At 36.3% G+C, this 20,073-nt stretch overlaps 1 protein-coding gene across 1 annotated transcript; it reads left to right on the plus strand.

Annotated features, from left to right (window-relative positions):
* Positions 1 to 929: 929 nt before the first annotated feature.
* gipc2 (GIPC PDZ domain containing family, member 2) lies at positions 930 to 18,278 on the plus strand. Its single transcript, XM_067453178.1, has 6 exons — positions 930 to 1,478; positions 12,014 to 12,199; positions 12,604 to 12,784; positions 14,786 to 14,904; positions 15,006 to 15,087; positions 17,353 to 18,278. Exons 1-6 carry the CDS (start codon positions 1,203 to 1,205, stop codon positions 17,502 to 17,504), a joined length of 996 nt encoding a protein of 331 aa, XP_067309279.1. The 5' UTR covers positions 930 to 1,202; the 3' UTR covers positions 17,505 to 18,278.
* Positions 18,279 to 20,073: the final 1,795 nt, after the last annotated feature.

The raw sequence follows: 20,073 nt of genomic DNA on the forward strand, positions 1-20,073 counted from the left end.
ATTCATTGAAACATCCACCAGAGGACGCCACATGTTCAAAAACAGACTAGGTTATATGAGGGAAATTAGGTCCAAAATAATAAGCAACCTTTGAGGAGTGAATTATACAAGCATATTGTTTAATTCTCAGTGAAAATGCTGACAAATAGCTAGATAATTGTTTGTATCCTAACTAAATTATTAAGAATGAGTGGCACAAAGATGTAAAAACAATGTAGACTACTGGATGAAAGTGTGGATAGTAGCCCGCAAGGTGTAGCCTATTTGGACATTAGTGGAGTATTTTTACTTTCTACTCCAGTACATTTTTATGTATATACTTTATCAGTGTATTTCTTTGGAAAACTTTTACTTCACTGCATTCCAAAGCATACTATATAATGTCACACTTTTTACTGCACTACATTTCATAAATAAAAGGTGTTGTTTTCTTACCTTTAATACTTAATTACATTAAAAATGTAGTAATTCCTCAAAACTCAAGTAGAACTTTTAATACTTTTACTTCAGTAAAAGTAGCCTATACAGTACTACATTTTTTATGTAATTAAGTATTAAATGATATTCAATATGGAAATGTATTGATAAAACGTACAATATTACCTATGTTTTGGAATGTTGTGAAGTAAAAGTTTTCCAAAAAAAAAGAACACTAATAAAGTACATATACGCCTACTTGAAAAACAAAATTACTTGGAAAGTAAAAATACTTCAATACTGTCCGCCTCTGGTATTTATTGGTTAGCCTATTGTCTACACACGCCCTATCGATGACAGTCGATGACAATTGAGTTATAGCCTATTTATGGCATAATAATACCATATTGTGGGCGTGTGTTTATCTTCGTCTGCTTTCACCGGTTGGAGTTTGAAAAAAAATCATTAATTGACACCTGAGCCAGGTAAATTAGTTTCTGGATGACGTCACGGCGCCCTGTAGCGCGCCGCGCGTGCATTCGGCCATAGAGTTGTCCATTGTCTGCGTCTCAAAGGCAAGAGAGTTTACAGTAGCCTAGATCGACATACAGTTTTTATAATCTATTACCTGCCGTTTTAAGCATTTGAGTCGCTTTCGTAGAGAGGAAACTAGCGCACCGAACTAAAAGGACACATTCAACAGGTTGTTTTCCCTTTTTCAATGCTCTAGCTGTCCGGTTCCCGGGTTTTTCAGTCCCCCATACGGATTTACAGAAGGAGCGAAAATGCCTTTGGGACTCAGGAAAAAGAAAAACAAGACGAGGGAAAGCTCGAATTTAGTGGAGAACGAGGAGGTCAGCGGGCACGCAGGTGTCGGGAAGTCTGCCGTCAACGGCGGCGGCGCAGGCGGACTCCCTGCTCCACCTGCCAGTCTCCGACCGAAACTGGTGTTTCACACGCAGCTCGCGCACGGGAGTCCCACGGGGAGAATCGAGGGCTTCACGAACGTCAAAGAGCTGTACAGCAAAATAGCAGAAACCTTTAATTTAAGTCAAGATGAGGTAAATGTCAACTGTTAAATATCTAAGTGTGAACTTGAGTAAGTAGCCTACGCAGGCAAGTGAGTCAGGAATAAATTATCAACACAAACGAAGTTGCAAATCAAAAGCATCTTTAACACCAGAAATACATTGTGGTGTTTGCATAAGGTGCGTCTTTCTGAGTAGGCTACAGGGAACATCGTTGACATCATGAAAAATCTCTTCGTAAAGATATAATTTTACAAGGACTTGCCAAAATAAAAATGATATATATCATAGGCCTAGGTCAATGACAAATAAGGATATTGATATGATTAAAAAAAAAATTGATTCTTAGCTTATATATAAAAACTAGCCTAGTTTAAAACACATGTGCCAAGTCTTTAGAAATGTATTTTTTGTCTCCCCTTATTTAATTATTAGTCCTTTTGACCTGAACAGAACATTTTCATAAAAAGGTCTGGACTTAATCACCTTGAGGGTCTAATGGGGTCCTCTCTCTTTTTTTTATAGGGTTCTTGTTACATTACATATTTTCTGCATGCTGGTTACAACACCACACACTTCAAGTTGGTCAACAAAATAGAATATTTTAAAATAAAATTCAAAATGACTATTATTATTGCCTACTTTTTTTAAAAAGCACAAAAAAAGTTTTCTCAGTTTCAGTGTTGGTGTAGGCCTAGCTCCTAGGCCTAGTTTTGCATTTGTATGGCATCATATGTGTTTTGAAGTTATTTTGTATTTAATTCTTAATTTGAAAAATATTTTATCACTGACCCATATACATGAATTTGAAAGCACCACATCATTTTGGCAATACAATACACATTCAAGGTGAAATTCCAACGTGTGGCAATTCATAACTGTTTTATGTTTTGTTGTATTGGTGGTCATTCGATTTCATACGATCTCATTTGTATGTTTTCGTACCTTCCTATGACCACATTACATTATCGTACATTTCCAGGTTAATTTACCACCATTTTTTTTTCTCAAGATAGAGTTGGAAATTATTAATTTTTCTAATAGGTTCTCGCTGAATGAACAATTTGTATTTCTTAAGGATGGAACCAGGTTCTTGTATTTAGAATTTGGAACTCAAGAGGTTCTTGAATTTAGAGTTTGTAACCTGATATATTCTTGAATTTAGAGTTTGGAACTTGAGGTTCTTGAATTTAGAGTTTGGAACTTGAGAGGTTCTTGAATTTAGAGTTTGGTTGTTGGAGATTACAGAATAATTCTTGAAGCATTTTACATACTTCAGTTCAGTGTATAATAAACTAAAAAGTTATTTGTTGAAAACAATAAGGTTCTCCTATGGCATCAAGTGTGAAAAATATTTTGGGCTGTAATTTAAATGTTTATTTTTGAGAGAGTGAGTCAATAGGGTTGTCTCTTATCTCTGGCCTCTCATATATCAGTTGGCACTCATTTAGGAAAGTTTCCTACTAGTTCCTGTACTGAAAACACTTAAGGGGGTTCATCCAAAAAACCAGTCAGACCAGTAACTGGACTGTTGTCAGGTGTGTGGTCTTTAAAGGATTTAAAGGTCAGCCAACAGATTGGTTTGATAGTGTACTAAATAAGAATTTTTGATGGCCTGATGGCCTGGTCAATTTAATTTATTGCCTATACATCAAACCAACACAGTTACTTTATGAATCTATCATCCATTATTTGCGTGCTCAAATGGTGGGTCCTGATGATGATATAGGAACATTGCAGGAAGTCCCTCACATCCTGTTACAGTGGGTACACCCCTAACACATGATAATAAACCGCTCAGACCTCCCCGGGGATGGGGGGTGTGCGGAGTAGTGCATACTGTGCAGCAATATTATTTTGCATGCTTTGCCTATTGATTCCTAGATGGCTCAGTTACCAGGATATTAGGATGAATTTTATTTTATTTAGGGTTTGAGCAGTCATTTTTAAAGCTGTAATATGTAATGGATTGTTTGGTGTACTGCCAATACCATAGCACACAAGGCATTTAAACTTTCACCATGTCAACTTTAAAAAAATGAAGTATACCTATTAAGGGCTTTATCGATTCGGTTAGACTGTTTTCTGGTTACATGTTAGCGCGTTTAGGCTACCTTCCTATGCAAAATTAATGTGACAAAGAGACTCTTTTGTCAAGTGTCTGGCAGACTGAAGCCAGACTTCTCAGCCATTTCATAGTTTAACAAAGGTAAAACAAAGACATTGTAAAGATTTATCTGTGATTTTTACAGAACTTCACTGGTCAAAGTCTGTTTATAACCATGACATGGATACTTGCACATGCTGAACTACGTGACTTCACTGAAGTCTACTTTCATGGAGCCAAAATGTCATTTGTTTAGCATTTGCATACAGGTGCTGATGTCTGGACATTTGTGTTTTCTGCTCAACAGCTTTCTATGTTTTGTGGGGTCAGTCATTTTAGTAGATTGTTTGAATTAGCAAGCCTAACCTGAATATTTTGCTCTAAGGCCTTCAAATGGCAGCATGCATTGACTAGTTAATTTTACATTCTTCTTCCTTCACCAGTTTTTGTTCTAATAACAGCAAGCCGGTATAATGCAGTCTCCTCACTGAAGTCCTTAATGCTAAAAATGAACTGCAAATTTCCCTTCTATCAGAGTGGAATGTATGTGTGTAGTATTGCTAATAATTCTAAAAAGCATCCAAATAAAAGCTGTGTTGTCATTTGTGTCGTTTTAAAATTCAAATGAGTAGACTTGCACATGCTGTCTTTTAAAAAAGGCTGGATATATCAGCAACATTGTTGATTAGTATCAGCTTTATCTGATGTGGAAAGAACATACAATATATCTCAGTGTGACAGCATGCAACCCCAAGTGAGATTATTTATATCTAGATCTCTAGTATCATCCATTGTAGATACCAGACCAGTCTCCTGTGTAACCAAGTTAAAATATAAATTATAGTTTGGTCTGTATTTATCAGGTTGATTATGCACTAATAATGGCCATTTTTTATTTTGTTTGTGTAAATAAATATATATATATATACACACACACACACACACACACAAACAAAATAAAAAATTGCCATTATTATAGGCTACTTTTTTTTAAAAACAAAACAAACAAAAAAATGTTGGTGTAGGCCTAGCTCCTAGGCCTACTTTTGAATTTGAATGACTTGGAAAAAACGATATAGGCATATTTTGTCACTGACCCATATACATGTGAAATTCCAACACTCGTGTGGCAGTTCAACTGTTTTATGTTTTGTTGAATTGTGGTTAATTCCATTTCATACGATCTCATTTGTATGTTTTCGTACAATCTGTCTATGACCCGCTTTACATTATATTACATTTCCAGGTTAAATTACCACCATGTTTTCTCAAGATAGAGTTGGAAATTCTTAATTTTTCTAATAGTTTCTCGCTGAATGAAACATTTTTCTTTCTTAAGGATGTAGGTTCTTGTATTTAGAATTTGGAACTGGATGTAATAAGTTGATGTTATGTCAATTACAGCAATTTCAGAACCTTATTGTGTCGCTATTCATTTCAACAGCATGGCGCATATATATATATATATATATATATATATATATATATATATATATATATATATATATATATATATATATATATATATATATATATATATATATATATATATATATATATATATATATATATATATATATGAGCCATGCTGTTGAAATGAATAGCGACACAATAAGGTTCTGAAATTGCTGTAATTGTGTGATCGCTTATAGAAGGTAATGAAAGACCGAAATCATCACTGCTGCATAGTCGTATTTTTCCAGTTGCCAAACATGTTATGTCCATGTCTGGTGCCATGCCATTGTCAGAGATGTTAGTGTGTCTCTAATAAGAGGTCACAGACATGATCCCTGCATGATCTGATGTGTAGTTTCTTAACTCACTCATGCATTGTGAGTAACACATTTTTTCTCCCTCTTTGCTTTTCGTCCATTTTCTCTGCTTCTAAAGAAACTCAAGCCTCTTAAGTCCTCATCCATACTCCTAACAATTTTAGACCTTAAGAACTCTTTAAGGGTTAAGATGCTTTTTTGAATCTTTAATAGGATTGTTTCTTTACATTTATGATGAAATGCCCTCCTTTCTAAGAATTTTCTTAGAAGTTTGTCACTAGGAGGAGCTACTCTTTGCATTTTTTCATTAATACAGCCCCGATGTTTTGTTTGAGAAAAATTGAGCGCGAGTGCATGGTCTTGGGCCCTGTCAACACGAACTCAAGATTTTTTTTTTTTTTCTCACACATGCACTCTCCACAAAACACATGCGTCACGCCTGCCGTCATATTGATCGAGCCCACAGACTACTCTTTTTAAAATGTCTTCTTATCCTGGGAAAATGGACCAAAAATATGACACATCCTGCACTACACACATTTTTCTCCCACCCTCTAACACCACCAGCTATTTAGAATAATGGTTCAACTAAAGTATATTTGCCATAAAAAAAAAATATGACAGTCCTTTGGATATGTGATAATTCCTATTTCCACTACAGACTTCCTTTTTCAAAATGTCAGCAATGGAAAAAAAAATTATATTTCAATATGTCAGGAATGATAAAAATGTCAAATGGCTGTTAAGAATTCGTACCATATTTCAAAAAGCAGTTGTGTGTTTGCTTCTATACTGCTGATTATACTACAATTGTGCCCTGCCCCTGACACATTCTCATTACTGTTTTTATTGTGACATCATTGAATATATCATGACATAACAATGAATGATTCATTTGTAAGTCATACTGATCCAATTGAAGTCTTCCAGTGTTATATAGAACTATTAAGTTTGCATGCATAGTGTTCTTAAAATGTTAACACAGTCTTCACACTACAGTAACGTTAATAATCGCATTCATAAACTTTTTCTACACCAGTCCTATCCCGATTCTTTTCCTCCGGCTGTGAGGTGAAAACCACATGTTCCAAGATTCTAAACTCAAACTTTCCGTCATCAAGCTAAGCATTGGTTTTGAATAGGCGCCCTCTAGCGGATGGAAAAGTTACATGATGTAGCTTTAAAAGAAAGCCCACCCCCCACCCCCGCGCTTCATTTTTGAATGCTATGGCATTTATTAGTGTTTATGTTTGCACACTTACATACCAGTAATTCAAATTTACATTTTAGTGTGCTAAAGTTTAATTTTGATTATCAAGTACTTTTATATCTTTACTCAAGTAAACTTAAATATGATTCATATTTTATTAGGGTATCTTTACTTTTACTCAAGTACTTGAGCACCATGAAGCTCAAAAGTAAAATATAATACAGTAATGAGAATTAGAAAAAAATGTCTTGCTTAAAGTCTGCCAACCTGCAAATCATATCATATGTTGATATACTTACTCGTCACCCATACGAGATCTGTGGCTGATACTATACAGTACTCAGGGTCATTATAAGGAATATGATTTATCAGTGTTGTAACATGTTCTTCAAGTAAGCACTTGGTGTTGTCAGCTGAATGGAATGTTCAAACACAACACAGTTTGAGTCACGCCTTTATTGAAACCCGTTTAGATGGTTATGTTGTAACTTCAGACGTCAGTATTTTGAATTTTAAACATTTTAACATATGGATGTAAGATGGGCTTATTTACTTTATGAAATACAGAAAAAAGTAGAAACATGGCATTTATTTGACCCCCAAGGGAGTAGTTCTCCCAAAAAAGTTTTAATGTCTTTCGAACCCTTTATGACTTCTGTGAACCACAAAAGAGGCTATATATTTAAATCAATACAGTGAAAGTAAACCAGGTCCACTGTTGTTTTGGACCCCATTGACTTTCATTGTATGGACAAAAATATATGCAACGTTCTAAATTTCAGAATGTCATTCATTTTTTAAACACCTGGAGTGTGAGTAAATGGTGACGGATGCATTTTTTGGGCGAACTATCCTTTTGTTTTTTGATAAATGTAAAAGTGTCAAAGCTGACCCATTTGAGAATGTCACTCTCATTCACAGAATAAACACAATGAAGTTTTGAAAGCTGGTAAATCCTTCCTTTACCCCACCAACGTTAATGGATGAAAAAGTTGATGAGTCTTATTTTGCTGTTTTGAATGGATTTACACTTTAATATCTAAGCTAGCTGGTTAGTCAGTCATTGTAATGAATGATTTGATGATCTTTATCTCTTTACTTCATCAACAGACATATTGGTGTGGTGTTAAACCTGGCTGCTTCAGCATTTTGACCTGTTAAACTGTGTTAATCTTTCAAAGCGTATACATCATGTTTGTTCTTTTTATGGTCCGTTATTAATGCTGGCTTAATGTTTAGGCACTTCTCATTCATTCATTAGAGCAGATTGCCCTGCCAAGGCCCCAAAATAGCACCCCCCCCCCCCCCCAGCTTTCCACAATCCACTTCCTCAGAGGTGTAGTAGATCATAATCCTGTGTATTGGTTGCTAGCTTTAAGAATGTGCTTCTGAAAGGTCGGCATGTTGCAATCCTGTCTGTGGGTGTGTCTCGTATCGAAGGTGAAACATTTGCCAGTTGAAGGAGGTTCTTCTCATATGATGTGTGATGTGGGCGGGTATGTCAGAGCATACATCCGCTGCGTCTCTAAAAACGTGCGATGTGTAAGAGGAAGAATGATATCAGTCGTAACCTTGGTAACACAGTGTAGGTGTCCATGAATCCGCCCACAGACACAACAAAGATCCGCCTGCCAGGACGAAGCCAAGCTGCTCCCCCCACCCTCCTGTCCCTGCGAAAGCTCCCCCTTAATCCCGAGCCTTTTGATAGGCTCTGGTAACCAGGACAACAGTCTTGTATGCGTGTCAGCTGATGTGTGTCCAAAGTGCCTGCAGTGCACAAGAGGGGGAGAAAACAAGTCGTCTTTGTTGGAGTGTCTGCACCACCAAAGGTCGCTGTAAAGAGCTGATATGGGCTGATCTTTTGTCTTGCGTTAAATTGCGTCCAAAGGTTGTCCTGCCTAGAACATGCATGTGTTCTTAAAAGCATAAGATCATGTTTACAATCAAGTTCTCATGAAGGAAGTGAAACACTTTAGTCTTTCTTGACTTGTTATACAATACCTCTGCACAACTACTATACGTTTAGTTTTCATCAGGTGTTCATTGGCCCGGTTACCATCAGTCATGAACCTTAAATCTGGTGTCTCGGGTTGCCAGGTCTCATGTTTCCTCACTGCTGCCAGACACTGAAAGACATGATGCCAGATTTTTAGATAATTGATACCAGGGTGATTCCATCTGTCTGTGTGGACATTATGGGGGGTATGAATATCCTGCCATCTGCCTTGGTTGTTTTTGTTTTTGTGTATTATTGCATATATACCATAAGTATTTTGGTCACATTTTAGTTTAGGGTCCAATTGTCACTATTACCTAACTATTAACTTTTACTTGTTCCTCAGTAAACTCCTAAAATTTGCTAATAGCTAGTATGGTTGTTGTTAAGTTTATTAGGATTAAGGGATATAGAATAAAGTCATGCAGAACAAGGCATTAATGTGCTTTTTATAAGTACTAATAAAATATGCATGCTTATAAGCAACTAGTTAATAGTGAGTATTGAGCCCGAAACTAAAGTGTTTTTGTTTGTTTTTTGGACAGCAGCATTTGACTCGTTTTGAAGTAACTTTTATTGCTGCATCATTGCTTTTTTAAATAGGTGTACCGATAATTAAGGGGATAAAACTATTGTTTTAAAAAGAATACATCCTTCATATGCTTTTAGGTGTTGATTCAGGAATCCTATTAGAATTGTATCATTTGTAAACAATCTTTATGGGATCATAAGTGCAATTAAACTCAAAAAGTATTTGTTTAAATTGTATTAGATTTTTTGTCTCCTCCAAGATATGATCTGAAATACTTTTGCAAGCAATGCAAAATTGATAAATATAACGGAGGGCAAAAAATATACAGAATGCAATGCTTTAGCAAGTAAACGCAAAATCATTTAGATGTATTTTTCCTCACATCTCCTATTTTCTCCTTATTACGGAGCCCCTAAAGGGACATGGTGATAAAAAATGAGATGGGAGAAAAAAACTTTTTAAAAGTAGTAGTAGTCCCGCACACAACTTTTGATTTCCCCTAATGCCAGTACAATTTTAGGCCTTCACAGATGAAAAATGACCAATTGTAGGGATTTCTGAGTAGTGGCTCCTAAACAGTGGTCCTATGCTATATGGAATGGCATATTGATCAATGCGACAAAATTGGCACACCAAGTTGGCCTTGGTTTTCTACCAGTGACCACGTCCATATTCCCTTCTTTTGCTTCCACCTTAGCGTGCATCATCTTGCTTTATTTGTTCATCACTTGTGCATGATATGGACAAAGTCAAGACCAGTCAAGAGTCAAGACCATCTAAATTGAGACCGAGAACAAGACAAGACGAAGACTTTATGGGGTTGAGGCCAAGTCAAGACCAAGACCAGAATACTATCCTGAACAAAATCTTAAGACCAGGGGATTCATTGCAAGTTTTACACATTTCGCACTTGTGGATCATAACCGGGTTGTAAGTGCTGATTCAAAATGCCAAAAGAAGAAACAGGAGCAAGACACAAAAAATAGAGAGTAGGCAATTTATTGAAAACTGCATTTAAACTCAAACAGGCCGTTCATCAGCTGATCAAAAGTTTAAGACCATAGCCATAAAAAGGTAAAAGAAGAAAGTTTTATTCTCTAACGAGAATTTTTTTACCTGGACGGTGCTGATGGTTTCCAATGTTACTGGCATGACAAGGAGATCCCACCTGAGATGTTTTCTACGCGGCACAGTGGAGGAGGCTCCATCATGATCTGGGGTGCTTTTTCCTTCAATGGGAAAATGAAGCTTCAGGTTGTGCAGGGGCGTCAAACGGCGACTGGCTATGTGGATCTGTTGCAGTGGGCATCCCTCTTGACCGAGGGCCTCTGTCTGTGCGATAATGACTGGGTCTTTCAACAGAACAACGCTGCAATTTACAAAGCCTGCCTGACGAAGGACTTCTTCCAGGAGAATAACGTTGCTCTTTTGGACCATCCTGCGTGTTCCCCTGATCTAAATCCCATTGAGATTTAGATCCCAAATCCAACATTTGGGGATGGATGGCAAGAGAAGTTTACAAAAATGGACATCAGTTCCACACCGTGGATGTCCTTCATGAAGCCATCTTCACCACATGGAGCAACGTTCCCACCAGCCTCCTGGAAACAGTCGCATCAAGCATGCCGAAACGAGTTTTTGACTTTTTTGACGCTTTTAGTACTGTTGTGCGTTTATTTTTGGGTTATGGTCTTAAACTTTTGATCAGCCGATGAACGGCCTGTTTGAGTTTAAATGCAGTTTTCAATAAATTGCCTACTCTCTATTTTTTGTCTCTTGCTCCTGTTTCTTCTTTTGGCATTTTGAATCAGCACTTGCAACCCGGATATGATCCACAAGTGCGAAATATGTAAAAACTTACAATGAATCCCCTGGTCTTAAGATTTTGTTCAGGAGTGTATTTTGTTCAACGCAGCTGATTCATTTAGTAAAAAAAAACATAAACAAAAAACAGCAGAAATGCATGTATGAAATAACGAAATATAACAAATAACGGTTCTCCGAAGGATTTGTTTGGAACAATTTCCGTTGCTAAAATAATAAAAACAAACATTGTCTGGAAATTAAATCTATTAATACAAACTTGTTTATTGGACGTTTGTATAAAATTAGAATCACGTTAGCAATCATGCTCATATTTGTGAAAACAGCTCTATTGCTCTTGTGATATGGCTTTATTATATCCTATGTTATAATATAAAAACATCTCATACAAGTACTTTTTTTGAAACCATATCTTGAATTCAGGGGGGGTTTATGAATTTGGATCATTTTACTTTTTTGATACAATCCTGCATTGATTTTGAACCTGGCACAACAGTAAAAAAAGAAATCACATTAGAAATAAGTTATCGATTTATTTTTCAGCAGTAAGTCTTACCATAATGTGATTTGATGATATTAAATAAATCTAACAATGCACCAGCAATTTAGGGATATACCCATTGTGGTCTTGAGATAAAATCCTGAGACCTCTTAGTTTCAGAACCGAGACGAGACCAAGTACAAATGTGGTCGAGACAGAGACAAGAGCAAGACTTTCAAGACTATCATTGCAGTCTACATGCATGTCGTACCCAAGTTTATTAAGCTAGATCCATGTCATACAATGTGATTTATTTTTTTAATGATCTTACAGGATTTCAACCAAATTATAGCTAATAATGGGCAAAAAAACAAATTTCTGTCAAGAAATCTCCAGAGCTTTGTTTAATACTGCAGTGAAGATTCTTATTTCTGTTTTATCTTCTAAAAATATCACAGTATATTTGGTGATGTGTAACATTTTCTAATATATAACAACTGAATGTTTCATATTTTATAACTGTGGGGTCAGCTGCTTAATTAAACTTAGTAAAGTTGCATAAATCCTTAATGTCGTCTCTGTGTGTTTTATTTTAAAAGTGCCATGTCACTGTAGTTGTAACTCTCCTCTAAATGTATTACAACAGATCCTATTTTGCACACTCAACACCCACAAAATTGATATGGAAAAGCTGTTGGGAGGGCAGATAGGACTGGAGGACTTCATCTTCGCTCACATAAAAGGGATCAAAAAGGAGGTGGAGGTGTACAAAGCTGAGGATGCACTTGGCCTCACCATCACAGACAATGGAGCTGGATACGCCTTCATAAAGGTAGGCTCACAATGAGGCTTCTTTCTAGAACAGGCTGCTATTATGGGATGCCGGCCCTTCAGCAGCGTAGTTTTCTAAGCATAGTGCACATACTGAACTTGTCGTAATACGAGCTCTTCCCATGTACAGCCAATGATTTGCGTGTTTTTGAAAGTAAACAAATCCAGTGCCTGAAGAGTATTTTATGACATTGCGTAAGTTGTAAGATATCCCTCTTTATAAATAAAAACATTATCTACCATTTATTACTGATGTCGGCTTTGTTTGGCAATGCTTTGATTGAGAGAAGTTTATTTATAAGCCTAGGTAATGGTTAAAGTAAAATCTATTTGTTCAATTGTTACTTTAACATAACAGCTGAAGTGTGTGTGTGTGTGTGTGTGTGTGTGTTTTCCATTTGGCAGCGCATCAAAGAGGGCAGTGTGGTGGATGGGGTCAAGGTGATCTGTGTGGGAGATCATATCGAATGCATTAACGGAAAGAACATTGTGGGGATGAGGCACTATGAGGTGGCGCGAATGCTGAAGGAGCTGCCAAAAGATCAGTCCTTTACCCTCAAACTGGTGGAGCCCATGAAAGCCTTCGGTTTGTTATTCATGCTTGTTGTTGAAGCACTATTTTTGTATATTCTTAATTTGCATACTGTACGTGACTGATGTATGGGAGAAAATCTAGACAATAGAGTGCAACAGAAGTGATGTTATTTGCTTCTCAAAAAGCCACAAATCGATGATTTTAATTATCAATTTCCAATTGTTATATATTCAGCTCTATATTTAAAACAGTTGGATCTCTACCTGTCATGTTAATATAAAACTCTCCTAATATTAGAGTAACAATTACAGAAGAATAAAATAAAGCCTATGTTGTGACCTTTTGGAGCTTGGAAGGGTTCAGTTTGAGCAGATGTTTTATACCATCATCACTGTCCTCGTCAGAGCTCATTTCCCAATATATTCAGCATCTGGCTCATATTCACCATCTAAAACATATTCTCAAAACACTCTTTTTCAAAAAAAATTTGAAAATCAATATTTTGATCGCTGACAGCTTCTTCACCAGATCCATCATCAAGTTTGTCTGGCTGTCACCAGATCAAGCTCAATTTAATATTGAACATTGGTCTGGGGAGTCTGCTATGTATTTTCTACTGCACAAGAGGAGTTATAAATGAACATAAATTAAATTAGTCTGTAAACAATCAAATAGTCCTTCAACATATTAATTAAATTAAAATGACTTTGTATGCAATTGGATAGTCCTTCAACCAATCAGACCACAGAGGCGTGATTAATGGGCAACAGCCCATCGTGTCTCTATCCGTCATCGTGTTAAACATGCCAATAGCGTGCCAGTGGATATGCCAGTCTATGATTGGTTCCCGCACAAGTGTAACAGAAGCAGTAGAAATGAATGTACAGGCTTCCAGACTGAGTTGCAGGGAGAAATCAAATCGCAGACAGATCAGGCTGGGTCTACCCAGTCTACAATCAAGTGACAGTGACACTGGGTGCTTCCCAATTCTTATTTGTCCATCCTAGTTTCCTTTCCTAGCTTCCTTTCCTAGCTCCTTAGCTCCACCCCTTAAGGATGAGAGGGAAGGACACAAGGAAAAGAAGTGAGGACAGAGGAATTGAATCAAGTGAAATGAAATAGCCTTGCTCCCTTTAACGTCATTTCAAAGCATCGTCAATTAATAATTATTAATGACTCTGCACCGCTGGATTTAGTCAGGATTCTTGAACAATAGAGATAACTATTTATATTGTAAGCATCAACCTCCACAAAATACCACATTTGTCCATATTTTATTTAATATTACCAGTTACTATTAACAACAAATTATTAACAGCTTTTTATTCGTTGTATAGTATTAGTTTCTATTTGTTTCTTTCATTTTCTTGTGCTTTGATATAATTCTGCAACTGTCAGTTGTTGTTATTTGACAAAGATTTGTGTCTTGTACATGTAAACATAATAATAATGATGAATAAACTGTGGCACGATGTGAAGGGGAATGAGAATGATGCGTGTCACGTTTAGTCAATAAAACACTTCCGCAAAGGATACTCCAGTGTGTCCTCGCTATATATATATATAAACAGTAACAAGAAAGAAAAAATTATATTGCCAATGTTTGCCTATATATATACATATACATATATATATATATATATATATATATATATATATATATATATATATATATATTGTTTCTTTCTTGTTACTGTTTATATTGAATTGATTGAGAAACAAAGAAGGTTGCTGTCTAACTTTTAAAAAAAATATTAAGATGGGGGTAGTGAATGACGTCCTGGGTCACTAAAGACCAGATGAATGCGTTTTAGGGTAATTGCTAAATTCACAATGAGGAACTACACTACTCATAATCCTCGAGAGATCCACCAATGAGAGAAGCCGTGGCAATGGAAAATGCAGCAAAAGAACTCAGCAGCGATTGGTCACTTCGTTTAGGCATTGCGTTTGACAAGTCTTCAATTTCTCCTCAGACTTCATCATGTAATCTATTAAATGTAAATTTATTGTAAAAAAAATAAAATAAATGTTCTTTCTTTCACTTGGCAGAGATGCTTGAACCAAGGTCAAGAGGAGGCGGAGGCAAATCCTCAGGAGAGGGCAAAATAGGCACTGGCAGAGAAACTCTCAGATTGCGCTCAAAGGGTCCCGCAACAGTCGAGGAGATGGTAACCTTGTTTTCTCGATGTTTCCATAGATTGTAATAGTATTAGTAAACATGGTTGTTAAAGTTGATAGTATATCATAATGCCTTTTTATTACTCTACAGCCCACTGAGTTTGAAGAGAAGGCAGTGAAGAAAGTGGATGACCTTCTTGAGAGTTACATGGGCATCCGAGACACTGAATTAGGTGAGACTTCTGTAGTGTGTATCACATCACCTATTTTTATAAGATTATATAAAGGTTCAATTTTGATGTATAATTGTGTTTTAACAAAATACACTACTGTTTGGGGCTTTTAAGATTTTAATGAGATTTTCCCTTGAACTCATTTAGTGATAAAATAAGGTCAGCTTTATAATATTTAGTATATTATTCAAGGACACAGAATCGTTATATTTGAAGTCTTTTTTTTCCTAGTTCTGTTTGGAACTGAGGAACTATGAGGTCTAACAAGTCATTTTAATGAAGATTATAGTATACACTCACCTGACACTTTATTAGATACTGATTAGATATTTAGGCAGTGAGCTGTGTTTGAAAGTGCCCTATATATTCACTGTTATTCACCATGTCCTACATTTGTTCACATATATTTTATTTGAGAGAGTGAATGAAAACGACTAAGTGAATTAGGACACTGAATGTGCCGGAAGGCCTGCAGATTTTGTAAAGTTTTTGCTTGCTGTTTAATAATCATTTGAAACTTGGCAAACTGGTAACTCCAGTAGAAATTTTTCTCAGCCATCAGCTTTCAACAAAAATATCTTCATTTGTGTTCCGAAGATGAACGAAGGTGTTACGGGTGTCCAACGACATGAAAGTTGATTTATGTGACTTTGAAAGTGGTATGGTTGTCGGTGCCAGATGGGCTGAACTGAGAATTTCAGAAACTGCTGATACTGGGAATTTCTCACACAACTATCTCTAGGGTTTACAGAGAATGGTCCAAAAAAAAAAAAAAAAATGCATCCAGCGAGCGGCAGTTCGGTGGGTGAAGACACCCTGTTGAGGCTAGAGGTTAGAAGAGAATGGCTAGACTGGTTCAGCTGATAGAAAGGCAACAGTAACTCCATTATATAAAAAGTAATCTATACGGCTCCAGGGGGTTAATAAAGGCCTTCTAAAGTGAATTGATGGGTTTTTGTAAGAAAAATATTTGTATTTAAAATTGTATAAAGTAAAATATCTAGCCTCTGCCAGACAACCTTCTGTATTCAACTTAAAAAAAAGTGTAGCACCTCTCGCAGTTCAAAATGCTTACGCCACATCCGACGTCATACGTTATGCTTTTCTCGTAAGTTGAATGCAGAAGGCGGTCCGCCGGAAGCTAGACATTTTAATAATAATAATAATAACGCGTTCGATTTATATAGCGCTTTTCAAGGCACTCAAAGCGCTTTACATAGAAGGGGGGAAATCTCCTCAACCACCACCAATGTGCAGCATCCACCTGGATGATGCGACGGCAGCCATATTGCGGCAGAACACTCACCACACACCAGCTGATTGGTGGAGAGGAGACAGAGTGATGAAGCCAATCAGGATATGGGGATTATTAGGAGGCCATGATGGATAGGGGCCAATGGGCAAATTTGGCCAGGATGCCGGGGTTACACCCCTACTCTTTTTCCGAAAGACATCCTGGGATTTTTAATGACCACAGAGAGTCAGGACCTCGGTTTAACGTCTCATCCGAAAGATGGTGCTCTTTGCAGTATAGTGTCCCCATCACTATACTGGGGTGTTAGGACCCACACAGACCACAGGTTGAGCACCCCCTGCTGGCCTCACTAACACCTCTACCAGCAGCAACCTGGTTTTCCCAGTTGGTCTCCCATCCAGGTACTGACCAGGCTCAGCCCTGCTTAGCTTCAGTGGGAAACCAGTCTTGGGCTACAGGGTGATATGGCTGCCCATTTTACTTTATAATGTGTTAAATATGGATATTTTTCGAAACAAAAACCCATTGATTCTCTTAAAAAGGCCTTTATTAAACCCCGGAACTATGTGGAGAACATCTATAATGGATGGATGCACTTTTTTTTAGGCTTCAATTTTTGGAGATGCCATTCACTGTCATTATAAAGCTTGGAAGGACATTTTTAAAATTACTCCGATTGTATTCGCCTGAAAGAATATATACCTAGGATGGCTTGAGGAGAGTACTCGCGTGTGTGGGGCATATTCAATTACTTGAATACTGACCATATAATATATAAAGTGCATATTTGGGACGGAACATAAATTATACATTTATTTACTTTTGTATATTATATAGTTTTGGTACAGTGATGTCTAACCATTTATGTCCAGTCTAAAATCTGGTTGCCGAAACTACCACTGACCTATTCAGTGTAATTTGGAAACAATTTTGCATTTACTATCAATACATGTCAGGCTCTGAGTATTGCAAAACGGGATGACTTTATCTTCCTCCTCACTTCTGCACAGCGGCCACAATGGTGGAGGTGGGCAGAGACAAGAACAACCCTGACGAGTTTGCCATGGCTCTGGACCAGGCCCTCGGTGACTTCGCCTTCCCGGATGAGTTTGTGTTTGACGTCTGGGGAGCCATCGGTGACGCCAAACAGGGACGGTTTTAAACGCTGCTACGCACACACTGAAAAACTGGACAACTCTGAACACGATCCCCTCGATTTCAGCCGTTTAAATATACACATAAAACCTAAAGAAACATAGTAGTAAATATCACCACTGTATTTTTCTTCACGTAATACATTCACAAGCCTTTAAACACTTCAACAGCATTTAGTCACCGAGTTTTGACCTATCATTAGAATTTACTTCAGTGGGTAGCTTTTGTAGTTAAAGGTGGGAGTATATGATATTTAACACAAGCAAAGGGAAAGGCTGATGTTTGAAACACTCTTTTGCATAGAATGAATTTTGTATAGAATTATGGATATACATCATTAGAGATATTTTTTAGACTTTTTAATTTATTTAATAAAGTGATTAGACTTTTAAAAAATAGCAGCGTCAATAGCTGATTGTCATTTTAGTGAATTCAGAATATACACATGAACATGGCCATAAGTAAATGGTGCCATACAGACAGTTAATTTCAGAAATATCACAAAATAATTTGATATCACATTGTTGATTTTATTGTAAAATACAATCCAAAAGGGATCACTTTGTATGACAGACGTATGTTTATTTTTGTGTGCCTTCACTGTTGTATTGTCAATTTAATTTTGTATGAACAATTTATATTGCACTCAAATCGCAGGTTTTTGTCTTTGCCTGATGTTTTCGCATTAAAGGTGACAAAAAGATGTACTAAATATCTTTGTGAATTTGATAATTCGCTAGTGATCAAATAATAAACTGTTGCCTATCTATTCCTCTTATCATCATTTTAACAAATATTAACATCATGTACTATTACCGTTTATCTTTTAAACCAGTGTCATTTAATTCTAATTCTTCATTAGACTCAAGTTTACTCGGTTGTAAATGCACTTAATGCAAATGCCACCAAAAGTCGAGAAGTGGAACAGAGGGAATATCTGGATCAAGACTGCCCTCTGCTGTACCACAAGTCATGAGCGTATGTGTTTACAATATTTTGGAACTGCTAAACAGAAAAATGGTTGCAAGTTTTTTGATTTGAAAACTGTTGGGAGAAAAAAAATAATTAGTTAAATGGGGTTCTTGATTTATTTGTCAAATATGCTCAATAAGCAGAAATGTCTTAAACACATGCGTAGTTAACAGGTTATTTAAATTTTGTGATCAAAATTCCTTTCAAAAGTTTAGAGTCTGCATTTATTTGAATCTGAAGAAGGGTTTCTGCGGCTCTTTAGAAGTATAGATTCACCCTTACACCAATGAAGGACTTTAAATTCTATCCCTTAAAGCCTTTGATCACCAAGATGACACCTTTAAATGTTTTTTCCTCTGAAAAAAAATTATTCATGCCTTAAAAGAGCTTGAATGTAACTTTACATGTTTAATATATTGGATCCATAATTATGCAAATTAGCCCTGCTTCCACACAATCACACCAGCTCAGATATCAACTTTTACTGTAGTAAATACTGCAGAACGGTATTGCACAATTATACCATTGTTTCCCTCTACTTAGAGGTACAAAAATAAGGGTACCACCCCAAAGACAGTCACTTGTACCTTATAAGATACAATTTTATAATCGTTTATTGAGTGTATGATTAGCCTTTTGCTTGACTTATCAAACAGCTAATAATGTGTTGCTAAACAAATCATGTTCCTGTTCGCCTCATCAAGAGTCGGACTGCCTTCTAAAAATCAGCTTCCTTAGAAATGCTTAGAACGGCAGTGTAGAAAGACATATAATCATAACATCATAATATACACAATTCACCTGCAATATTGCTAAAAGTACTAGATTTTCCATATCATCAGAAAAATATACTGGGATCTTGAGAATCCTCTACTTGCCAGTATCGCAATGGCAAGTTAGTTTGTGATGTCAGAGAATCGGTCGATTTTTAAACCACATTTTTGAGACTGGTTGTCTTTGGTACTATCTTTGGTTCACTGCAAGGAGAAAATACACAGCAATAGAACTGACTTTGAATTTGCACTTGTTTTGTTTGAAACCTTAAAAACACCACATATACATTTAATCAACTTGATTTTAACTGCAAGGGGTCTTGAAAATCAAAGTTGTGGCATTAAATGTTGCTTACACTGCAAAGAAAATGAATCTGCCCTATTTTAGACATGTTTTCAAATATAAATAAATCAAAACACTTCATTTTCATCAGTTACACAAAATTTTAATTTTGTATCTCTGGTTTTCTGCACTGGAAAAGACAAATAATGAAGAAGAACTTTTTGTAGCATGATCAGAAGGTACAGTAAAAGTTATTTCCATATTCTAATGGTTGGGAGCAGAGCAATTCAAGCATACTTCTTGATGATATTGGTTGAAAGATGTATTTTCAAACTCTGAAGAGTTGCTAATAATCGTGTTTCTCCAGACATTTACATTTAGAAAACATTGGCATAGTGTTCCTTTGAATCTTCCATTTTCTTTACTTGGTTTTAAAAATATAAAATATATTTTATAAGTCTTAAATGTACCTGTATAAAATCTGCAGAAACCGTGTTAAATATTTTGTAACATTATAAATGCCTTTACTGACAACAATGCTAACTTAA

This window comes from Pseudorasbora parva, chromosome 9 (assembly GCF_024679245.1).
Source record: "Pseudorasbora parva isolate DD20220531a chromosome 9, ASM2467924v1, whole genome shotgun sequence".
Classification (NCBI taxonomy): domain Eukaryota; kingdom Metazoa; phylum Chordata; class Actinopteri; order Cypriniformes; family Gobionidae; genus Pseudorasbora; species Pseudorasbora parva.

Bases quoted from the DNA above. Each gene is read 5' to 3' on its own strand.
- gipc2 (XM_067453178.1), top strand. From the start codon at position 1,203: ATGCCTTTGGGACTCAGGAAAAAGAAAAACAAGACGAGGGAAAGCTCG. The intron at 12,200-12,603 runs GTAGGCTCACAA...TCCATTTGGCAG, and splicing joins CTGGATACGCCTTCATAAAG to CGCATCAAAGAGGGCAGTGT. The intron at 15,088-17,352 runs GTGAGACTTCTG...ACTTCTGCACAG, and splicing joins CATCCGAGACACTGAATTAG to CGGCCACAATGGTGGAGGTG.